The sequence below is a fragment of the Epinephelus moara genome, chromosome 8 (genome assembly GCF_006386435.1).
Source record: "Epinephelus moara isolate mb chromosome 8, YSFRI_EMoa_1.0, whole genome shotgun sequence".
Lineage (NCBI taxonomy): Eukaryota > Metazoa > Chordata > Actinopteri > Perciformes > Serranidae > Epinephelus > Epinephelus moara.
In genome coordinates this window covers 43,724,562-43,736,445 of record NC_065513.1, presented here as the reverse complement: position 1 = coordinate 43,736,445, position 11,884 = coordinate 43,724,562, and the positions used below count along the sequence as shown (strand labels likewise).

At 40.3% G+C, this 11,884-nt stretch overlaps 1 protein-coding gene across 1 annotated transcript in view; it reads right to left on the bottom strand.

Annotated features, from left to right (window-relative positions):
* The window catches only part of LOC126394913 (golgin subfamily A member 4-like), a 92,054-nt gene that overhangs the window by 10,549 nt on the left and 69,621 nt on the right, over positions 1–11,884 (bottom strand). The window contains 5 exon segments of the mRNA XM_050052056.1: positions 4,817–6,911; positions 7,580–8,614; positions 8,616–8,852; positions 9,960–9,998; positions 10,103–10,741. Of these exon segments, the coding sequence (XP_049908013.1) occupies positions 4,817–6,911; positions 7,580–8,614; positions 8,616–8,852; positions 9,960–9,998; positions 10,103–10,741 (4,045 nt within the window).

The window sequence follows — 11,884 nt, the reverse complement described above, 5'->3', positions numbered from 1 at the left end:
AGGGCCTATATATATATATATATATATATATATATATATATATATATATATATATATATATATATATATACATACAGTATATATTGTATGAAAGCAATATATGCCTGTAATATTGGTATTCTTTTTCTCTCTCTTTCTCGAAAATAGTATGGAGTACCATCCTTAGTGTCAGTATCAAGTTTGATATTTCAGTATTGTGACAGCACTGGCACTTATAGGCCATCACTCACTGTTGTTTCCACATTTATGTTTAAAATAGAAACGTCAATCTGAATAGCTTGCATGCTTGATTATCATGCAGTTAACAGACAGTGTTGATTTTGGCATTGGTATCAGTTGACAAGATATGTTTATAAATGGCAGTGGCAAGGCCCCCCTACTCACTGGACCTTGCACATGTGTATTATCTGAATAGCTTAGTACTGAATGCACAATAACAAGGTACGTTCATACATGGTACTAGGCCCAGTTTAATATAAAACACAGTTTAATATACAGTATATATAGTAGGGGGTCCCTGCTCCATCTCTCCATCAGTTCAGGGGTCCTTGGCCTGAAAAATGTTGAAGAGGGCATGATGAGAACCCCAATAGCAAACAAGAGCACAATGAACTGAAAAATAACACCGTTATAGAAAACTACTTGAACTACTAAATGCAGGGAACTAAAGGGGGTGCTGTACAAAGACATAAGAGATTTATTTTCATTTTAAACGTTTATTTTTGCATTCTTTGTTATATATTAACAGAATGAATTTTACTGTTCACTTTACACATTTTGCTTTATTGCACAATCTTTATTGTTTCTATGCAAAATTTCTCAATTAATTTGATGGCCTGAACTGTACCTGTAATTAACTGAACCTTTAATTACAGTAAAAGTAGCTTTAAAAAGGTGTCTGTGAAATTTCTGTCTATGACAACTTTGTATTTAAAAAGCCTCTAGGCTGTAGTTTTATACATATTTTGAACTTCATATTGCTCTGAGGTGTAGGGCAGATGTTCATTAATTCAAGCTTTATTTTAACTCAAAATTACACTGGAGGACACCCCTTATTTCCAGTATCGTCAAGTAATATCAGGGCACTGTTCAAGCAATAGGTGACACCCCAATAGGTGTCAAGTTTTTCAGTATAAGCAAATTAATTCTTGAGTTATGGTCAAAATCATATTTTGTGAGGTCACACTGATGTTGAGCGTTCATTCTTCAGTCCAAGTGGACGTTTGTGCCAAATTAGAAGAAATTCTCTCAAGCTGTTCTTGAGATTTTGTGTTCACAGAAATTAGATGAATGCAAAGTCTCAGCAACCTTCACCTTTGACCCTTGAACACCAAATCTAATAATGATAATTAACTTTTTTTATATAGCACCTTTCACAACACAGTCACAAAGTGCTGTACAATAAAACTAAACACATGTAGGAAAATGAACAAAATAACATGTCACCAAAGTAAAAGATAAAATAAGGAAGGCCAAAACTAACAGCGGGATAATAAATGGGAAATAACATCAATAAAACAGAGAGACAGCTCAGACAAACTCAGGATATGCTTTCTGATACAAGTATGTTTTTAGGAGAGATTTAAACAAACACAGTGACTCAGACAGCCTCATATCCTCGGGCAGGTCGTTCCGGATGCTCGAGGGTCTAGTGGCAAAAGCTCTGTCCCTTGTGATCTTCAGTCTGGACTCTGGGACAAGCAGAAGACCTCTGCCCAAGGATCTCAAACTATGTAAAGGTTCATAAGGGACTAACAGGTCTGGAGCCATGAAGAGCCTTAAAAGTAATCAATATGATTTAAAGTCGATCCTAAAACAAACAGGGAGCTGATGTAAAGAGGCTGAAACTGTTGTGATGTGGTCGTGTTTCTTGGTTTTAGTTAAAAGCCAAGCAGCTGAATTCTGAACAGTTTGTAGTCGTTGCAAGGTTTTTTGATTAAGACAGGAATAAAGGCTGCTGCAATAATCAAGACACAAAGAGATAAAAGCATGTGTAAGTTTCTGTATCTCTAAAAGTTAAAATAGATCTTATTTCAGCAATATTTCTGAGGTGATAAAAACATGATTGAACAAGCTCAGTGACTTTTTCTTTAAAACATAAAGTACTATCGAACATGACACCAAGATTTCTTGCAACCAGCTTTATGTGTTGTGCCAGGTAACCAGTAGATGGCAGTATTTGTTTCATGACATGCTGTGACCCAGTTACAAGGATTTCTGTCATTAGAATTGAGCTGAAGAAAATTCAACGACATCTAATTTTTCACATCACACAGACAGTCCTGTAGAGTGTAGAGTGTGTTTTATTGGTTGTGTTTTTATTTATTCATTTATTTTTTATTAATGAAGCTCCCTATTCGATTATGGACTCATCACCTTCCTTAAATCATGCCATCTCTCCAAATTTTTCATTTTTATGTGCACATTAATAAATATTAGTTTACTTTGGGAAAAAAAAGTCTCTCCTGATTGAATTGTTGTTTGTTAGTTTTGCTTGTTGGTTTGTTAGAAAAATCAATAAAAAAGAAAATTACAACAAAAAATAGATTAGGTTATTAAACTAAACCAGGCAGAGCTTCCAGCGCTTGAAGTCTGTCTTTACTCAGCTGTTGTCTGTTTCTGTGAATAATTACAACAACTAGGAGAAAAGAAAATCATCTGTTAAGGCAGTTATTTTTGGACCCAAACACAGACACGGACAACTCAGGTAGCTGCACAAAATAAGGGGATTTATTAGGAAAAACAAAGCCGGAGATGGCAGGGGACAGGCAGGCAGACGAGCTGGGTAGACGAGTGGAGGAATGAGTGACAGCTGTGTTTGTAGATGGCTGGCTGTGGAGATGGCGGCACTGAAATTCTGCGACACAGGAGAAGAGACGTCAGATTTAGAAGAACAAGAGGAAAACACTGGAATCTCTCAATAACACAGAATACTGAACGGCTGGTGTACCACAGAGCTGGCAGAACAATCTGGCACTGCACGGCTGGAGAGCTGGCTTCTTGAGCTGAGAGTAGATGAGGCAATCGCACACAGCTGTTAAGGTCCACCAGGTGCCTGATGACGATGCCGCGCCCACAACACACACACAAACAAGGAGAGCACAGGAAAACTACAGGGGTCACAGCCGTGACAGAAACGGCTACAAAGTAAATTAGATCCAACAAAACAGTGAAGAATGAAACAATACGACTTATCATTAGTAATTTTTACAGACCAACAGTTGTAGACTGAAACTGTGGCTCATTGTGCCGACCCTTTTTTACAATAATCAACTCATCTGAGGCAAAAGTAATGAAAAAAAAAAGTTGATTTTGTCAAAGTTTGCATAAAAATTACACTAAAACAGAGAAGATCCCGAATGCTACAGATTAAATAATTACTTCCAGTAATTCAAACAACATTTTCAATTAATTATTGTACAGAGTCAGTAACTTATATTTATCACTAGACAGACATGACTGGCATCAACATTTTGTCATTTAAAGAGTCCACCTCATAAATCTCAGACTACTGAAATTAACCTGGAGGAAAATATCATGACGGACAGTTTGACTGCATATCAGCCAATCACTGATATATCTGTATTGATATGTTTGCCAAAAGGAAAGTTTGCTATTCCCAATTGTATAGTTTACCTTGGACGTTGTATGTGGATGTGGAAAGTCCATGACCAAACATCGATATGTGACGAGATCGGAGTGAGAATGTGTTGTCTACTGTATATACAGCGCAGTACAGTACATGGAGGAACAAAACTGTATTTCCCTCGTCCCCGGTGCCAAACAAAAAGAACCTAACATAAGGTGCAAACAATAAGATATAAAAACAGGTAGAGAACAAGTTATGTACAAACATTAAGTGTAATAACAGAAAAAATATAAATGTATAAAGTATTGAATGTAATGAGAACATGGAGAAAAAGGAACAAATACAGGATATGTCCTGGTCATCAACACTGAATATACAAACATGTCCACTGGGAAATTTTCAGTTGTGAAACATTTTTTAAACAAGAAGGCTTCAACATTTTCTATGTATATCTATTTACAATTAGTAATGTTGGAGTAACCTTAAGGCCCCATGTCCACCAAAGCATTTTTCCCTGACCGTGCATTTTTTCAGCACCAAGAGTTACACAATGTTCAACTTTGGGTAAAATTCCCTGCTTGTCACTGTCCCTTTTTATCCAGCTGTCCAATCACAGTGGAGGAGGGGTGGAACAAATACCACAGAGACCAACTGAACAACAACGACAAGGGAGGAGACATATGTTTATATACTGTAGGCTGCACATTACTGTTTCCTCTCATGAACCCACATAGACCAGTGGGTCAGTCATTTCTCGCTACGTGCTTCAGCTTTCCCTTCTTCCAGAGTAAGCACTCTATCTTGTGCCTACATTTTAATTTGCCCAGTGTCCCATATCATAGCAACCAGATGCAACCAAAACGTCTCCGCTTAAACAATATGTTGTGCTTCCAAAGCGCTCTCAAACGCTCCCAGCTGGGTGTTTCCTGAGGAGCACCTGACTTTTTCAGCTGGGAAAAACTGCTTCGGTGGACACAGCCCCTAAATCCATCTTGTTCGAATGAAATGCTTCCAAAAAAACAGTTTGGAAACAGAAGTGTACAAAACAAATCTGTTTGACTCGTGCTACTGTACAGCTGCTAAGTGTAAATAACTGAGACAACAGGAGTCAAGACACAAAAAACAGGACAGCTGCAGACAACCCAATCCATGTAGGTAAAGATAAAAATACAAACAGACAACAGTTGAAACTGGGCTGCTGTTGGGACACAACATACAGTGTCTCACAGTATTGAACACCATGTTTCAGCCATGTGGTCTATGGTCAAAAGTTTTTCTTTCAGCTCCTTCATTTCTTTTTTGTGTTTTTTCTGCAGTGCCTCTATTTCTTCTCTCTCACTGTCTCCATCTTCGGTCATCAGCTGCTGTTTTGCCTCATTCATCTCTTCATCATGTCTTTTCTGCAGTTCATCAATTTTTTCTTTCTCATTTCTTTTATTTTCTTCCAGAAGTTTCTGTTTGAATTCATCCAATTTTTGCTCATGTTCTTTCTGTAATTTGTTCAGCTGTTCCTTCTGGTTTTGTTGCTGTTGGGTCAACAATTCTTTTTTCAGATCAATAATTTGTTGCTCATGTTGGATGGACAGCATCGCCCGTCTTACACTCTGATCGTCTTTGGTTTGGGTTGAAAGTTCCTTGTCCAGGGCTTTCATTTCTTGATGCTGTTTTTTCTTCAGTTCCTCCATTTGTTCATTCTCTTTTCTTTTGTTTTGGGCTAAAAGATCTTTTTTAAGGTCCTCCTCCTCTTTTGTGTGTGCTTCCTGCATTGCATTAATTTGTTTTCTGTTTTCTTCTTTTTGTGTCAGAAGTATCAGTATCAAGTCGGCCATTGCTTGTTTGTGTTTGTCCTGTAGCTCATCGATATTTTGTTTCAGACTTTTTTCTTTGTGGGTTGAGAGTTCCATCAAGCTGTCGTATTCCTCTTTCTTCTTTTGCATGTCTTTCTCCTGCTGTTCCTTCAGATCCTCGACATATTTCATGTGGTCTTTGATCATAGCTGCAAAGTCCTTCTTTTTTGTCTCTCTGAATTCATTGAACTCTTCAGCTTTATTTCTGGCCTCCTCCTCGTACTTATTCTTCATTTCCTCCAGTTTTGTCTTATAGTTTTCCTCCAACTCTTTCCACTTCTCCTCCTCCTGCTCCCTTCTCATTTTATCAGCTTTTGTTTTGTTTTCATATTTTTCTTTCTCCTGTTCATATTCTTCTTGAAGCTTTTTTCGTCTTGCTTGCTCCTCCTTTTGTCTCTGTTCATCTTCTTGTTTTCGTTTCTCCCACCATTCTTTTCTTTCCTTCTCCCGATTCTCTCGTTCTTTCCTCATCTCTTCTCTGCTCTCCTCCAGCTTTCTGTCAGTAGTTTCCTTTGATTCTGACTCTGATCTTATTTTTTGCTCCAAAGCGTCAACTTTTTGTTCCCACTCTTGTTGCTGTAATTCTTCCTGTTGTTTTCTCTTCCTGTCTTCTTCTTCTCTCATTTCCTGTTCTTTCTTTCTCTCCTCACGTTCCTTGTTGATGTTTTTCTGCATTTCTTCAAGTTGTTTTCTCTCCTCTTCAGTTGCTGCTCTCTGTTCTTCCATTCTTCTCTCCATTGCTTCCATTTCTTCCTCATATTTTCTTCTCAGCTCCTCTCTCTCCTTCTTCATCTCTTTTTCCTTCTCCTTCAGGATCCTCTGCACTTCTTTCTTTATAGCTTCCTCGGCCTCTTGCAGCATCTCATTAGTGTAGCAGCTGCCTCCATTTGTCTTCACCATGGTGTTAATCTTGGTTATCAGCTCACTGACTTGTTTGTGGTTGTGTTTATCATAGTTATTGAACACATGGCATCTTCCTCCACAGTCAGCAATCAGCTTCTTAAAGGAATCATCACATTCTTTTTCAATGTATTCTTCAATAGACATCTCCTCATTTTCCAGTGAATCTCCTCTGGTAAAAAGAATGAAGGTGAACTGTTCAGCATTCTTCCCAAAGCCTTCCTTGATGAGATTTAATGTCTCCTTCTCCTCTGGTGTTAATCTGCCGATTTGTAACACCAACAGGAAGACATGTGGTCCTGGAGCCAGAAGACTGATGCATTTCACCATCTCCTCATTAACCTCTTCATGGGACAAAGTTGTGTCAAACAGACCAGGAGTGTCGACCACAGCAACAGGACGACCGTCCACCTCACCCACTGCTTTCTGACAGTGTTTGGTGACTGATGTTTGGCTTGATTTGGCTTTAAACTCCTTCCTTCCTAGGATGGTGTTTCCTGAAGAACTCTTCCCACAGCCAGTCTTCCCTATCAGCACAATCCTGAGACACTCTGGGCTCTGCTCCTCTTCATCACCTGTAACATCAGAAAACTGGAGTTACCTTAAATATTCAAAGTTTCTACAGTATAGTCTCAAGGCTCTAAAGCCTGATGTCCGATTGGACGTGAGACACCTATGATAAGTGTTGTTCAACAGAAATGAAACAAATATTCACATGAAAAAAAAAAACAGTGCCACGCGACACTTTCCTTCACTTTCCGACACTTGTTGCACAGTGTGATTTGTAGCATTACTATTGTTGCCTCATTATAAATCCACAACGACTCCAACTTGCATTCAGCATCTCTGTCCACAGAAGCAGCCGTTTGTCAGCGGCAGCTCCTGAAGAGCTGAGAGAACAGCAGCTGGCCAAACTGTCTTCACCAGGCTGACTGACAGCAGATATTTACAAAACCAAAATAGTTTTTGTGTCAGCGCCACAGGAAGAAATCAATTGTGTTTGTATTTATTGATTCATTGATTTTATTTCCGAGGTGTCCTGAGGTGGTCAGAACACATCGAGATCCTTCAGCAGGAGATGGAAAGCGTGTCTGGGGAGAAGGATGTCTGAAGTACTTTGCTCAGCTAGCAACTGTTTAATTTCTGTTCATGCAAACTATTCAAAAAAGTTCAGCACCCAAGCATAAATCAGCCTTAATATATAACAAGACACAGAAAAAATGTTTAAATTGAAAAAACTTACATGTGATATTGAGCTCTCTCAGTCTCTGAAGTTCACCTTGTTGCATGTTGATACGTTTCTCTTGTTGAATGAGTTTTTTCATTTGTGCATGTGCAAATGTTTCTGTCGTATAGCAGGATGGTTTCTTTTTAGATTGGCAATTTTTTTCCACAGCATCCAACAGCTGTGGGATCTGCTGCTGGTCCTTGATGTTGAGAACAACATATCTTCCTCCACAGCTCTGACAGAGCTCCTGGATGTCTCTGTTCTCCTTTAGAAAGTTAACAAAAGCTGGAGCTGTAGGATCTGACTCCACAGTGAACAGGATCAAGGTGAAGTCATTGACTCGAGAGCTGAATGTGTCCCTGATGGTCTCTAACTCTCCCTTGTCTTCATCAGTGAGGGGACCCACAGGTAGGACCAGGATGAAGGCATGGACGCCCTCAGGATCACAGAGGGAGATACACCTGAATGATTCCTCCATCACTGCCTCCTGAGGTTTTCCATACAAGGCAGGCAGCTCCACCAGGGAAACCCAACGTCCACACACCTCTCCCTGATGTTTAACACACTCTGATGAGCTGGAGACTGAATGAAGCTCTGTCTGACCTAAAATGGCCTTGGCTGCTGAAGTCTTCCCTGCTCCTCTCCTCCCACACAGGACCAGGTTTAAAGCTGCTCTGATGGGTTCAGACTTTGCTCTGATGGGTTCAGACTTTGCTCTGATGGGCTCTTCAGTGAAGGTGAGGAAGGCTTCTTTGTTTTCACTCACAATGTTCTCAATCTTCTCCATTAACAGCTGGCGGTCACTTTTAACCATGTTGTAGTGTCTTCCTCCACAGTCTTTGAGGAGCTGACTGACAGCAGGGCTTGCTTTACTCCCGTCATGTGTCGTGATGACCATCGAGTGTTTGAAGGCATCTTGACCAAACACACTCAGGATGAACTTCAGTGTTTGTCTGTTCTCCTCAGTGAACTCAGACAGCTTCACTAACAGCAGCAGAACATTTGGTCCAGGGAGAGAAAGAGTCACACAGCTTCTCATCTCTTCTCTGGAGAGAAAGAGTCACACAGCTTCTCATCTCTTCTCTAAAGGCTTCCACAGACAGACTGAACATGTCTGGAGTTTTCACGACTTTCAAAGGCTTTCCTCTCCACTCTCCACTGGTGACCTCACATTGCTTGTTGATGTTTATTTTGAAAAATACTGACTGTTTGCTTCCAGTGATGAAGTTGCATAGTGTTTTCTTTTTGTCGTCACTTTTTCCAAACATCACAATCCTGAGTTCATGTGCTATAAAATAACAAAGATACAGCATTAGTCACATAAGATTCCTCTGAGCACATCGTCCTTACTTATCAATTCATCATATTTGCAATTTGTCATTAACTTAACAAAGATGGTTGCAGACAACAATAAGTGGTTGCTTATCATTGTTTCCATTGTAACTATGTGCCCTACACTTTTAAATATATAAACCATTATTCTCTAGGAAACAAATACTAAATAAAATCAACCAAATCTCTTACTGATACTGCAGATGTTGACATATGTCCCATTGTTATATACACACACCGATCAGCCATAACATTAAGTGAACAACATCAATCATCTCTTTACAATGCCCTGTTTTGATTGTGAAACCATGGGTCCTGGCATTCATGTGGATGCCACTTGCCACGCTCCACCCACCCAAACACAATTTCATACCAAGTACACCCCGTCATGGCAACAGCATACCTCAGTAGCAGTGGCCCATCAACAGGACAATGCACTGTGCCAGACCATAAAACCTGTTGGATCTAGGAACAGGACAAAGAGCTAAAGGCAACAATTTGCCCTCCTAATTCCTCATATCCCAATCAGAATGAGCATCTGTGGCATGTGCTGGTACCCCACCTCACAACCAACTGGTCTCAAAGGATCCATCCCCCTGTGCCAGACACCACAGGACACCCCCAGAGGTCCTGTGTCTGCATGTCAGAGACAAATCTGATCCCCACTGTGGACTGGGAGTACTTCAGGTGGTACGTGCTCGGTCAGATAAGGGTCTGGGCAATTAAGAGGCCATGTTGATGTCTTGATTTCTTTGTCAGCTCCTTGGGCCATTCTTGAACAGTTTTTGCAGCGTGGCATGGTGCATTGTCCTGCTGGGAGGGCCAATGCCTTTGGCAAGTGCCACTGTATGACGGTGAGTACATGGTCTGCAATGGTGTTTGGGAGGGGGGAGTGTGTCAAGTGGCATCCACATGGATGGACCAAACGTTTCCCAGCAGGACATTACGTTGTAAGGAGATGCTGAGCATTATTACCTTCACCTGCCAGTGGTTTTAATGTTTTGGCTGGTTGGTGTAGACTGCCACTGTATGTTTATGGACGATGATAACATGATTTACTTACACTGGTGCGACAGGGTGTATTCACTGGGAGCTTTCACCTCTGTAAAAGACACAGTAGTGTCAAGCATGACAGCATGATTCCACAGTAATTTGCAATTATAAATTATAATGTTCTCATTAACTGAAGTACTGTCCTGCACTTACCAAAAGCTTTTAGTAGATCCAAGTTAAAACTGACTCCTTCCGTTTGTTTCACGCTTTCCTGATCATAAACCAGACCTTGTGCTGGATCTTCAAACACATCACAGATCAGATGGTCTCCACTGTTCTCTTTCACAATTTGACCCAATCGTGTTAACAGCTCTGGGCGTTCAAGGTTCTTCTGCTTCAGGTATCTGTATCTACACATTCTGATCATGTCTTTTAAGGGCTGGTCTGGTTCATCTTTGAAACCTGAACTCTCCTCTCTGGGTGTTGATATCAGTATCAATGAATGATCAAATGATTGATCACTGAACTTTCCAAGGATCCTATCCAGCTTCCCTTTGTGTTCCTCAGTGAAGTCTTCAGGCTGTAGAACCAGCAGGAACACATGAGGTCCAGGATCAGAGTATCTCACACACTTTTCTACATGTTCTGACAGTTTGTCTTCAGAGATGTTGGGATGGAGCAGATCCGGAGTGTTGATGACAGCTATCTTTTTCTCCTCTAACTGTCCACTGACTCTCAGACAGCAGACTGGCTCTTCCTGAGTGTTAAATGCAGTCTCTCCCAGTATGACGTTCCCCACTGAACTCCTCTGAGACCAGCTGTTCCCCAGCAGAACAACCCTCAGCTCAGACACTGAAAAGAAAAACACTGTATTAGAAAAACCCTCTTGGTGTAGACATCTACCAACATAAATTACAATAAAATTGGGTTTACAACCAGTGAGGAAGTCACAAAGTTTTCTTAGGTGGACTTCATCATCTTGAAAACAATCACCAATGAACTTGCAAATATTACAATAAAATTAAATGTGAGTATGTACTCACCAACTACAAACAATGTAATTTTAGATATACTATACATTCTGACTCAGTTTAACTCACTATCAGGTGGCAGGAATTCATAGCTGCTGCTCCGCTTCAGTGGTTTCAGATCTTCTGTCACTGTAAGGATGCAGAAAACTGATTTAAGAGGGCACTTGCTGTTGACGTTTGTGTATTCATATGTTATGTGACTGTGTTGTCACTTGCTCAAGTTAAAACTATAGAAATAAAGCTTCTGCCTTTGATCCAGACAAAAACAGTCTCCAGACAAAACTCAGATCAGGACTGAAGAACAACATGCAGGGGCGCCGCCAGGGATTTTGGGCCCCATGAAAAGAATTTTTACTGGACACTATACACAGATTGCTGGGAGGCCGCTGAAAATTTTTGATGCTATTTTACATAAAACTATGCATTTTGATGGTATTTTTGACTATCATTCCCACAGTTGTGAAAAAAGAACAATCTCTTCCTCCACTTCCACATTCCTCTCTGACAAACTTGAAGAGGATCCTGGACCTGGCTCTGTAGAGTGTACGTTATAGGGCTGACCCAAAAAATTCAAAGCTTCGAAGCTTCGTTCGATGGCATGGGATTCGATTGTGAAAAAAAAAAATCGAATATTCTGCCCTTTTTTTTTCTCCCGTTTTTTGGGGGGACCTTGAACACAACACCATCTCTGAAAAAGGAAATAGAAAGCTCGACGTGCAATGAATGGAGACCTATTATCCTGCTTGAACACAGACAACTAAATTATTTCAACAATGTGACTCAAAATAAAGATAAAATAGATTTTACTGATGTAAGATAATATGCTGATGGTGACATTTTCCACCGGTCCGCTGCGCTCTGAGTCTGGTGTCAGTGACACATGCTGCTCTGAGTCGCGCATCTGTCTGCTTGCGCTGCAGTGCGCGCCGAGGGTTTTAATTTTTAGTGTTAAATCAAAAGTTAA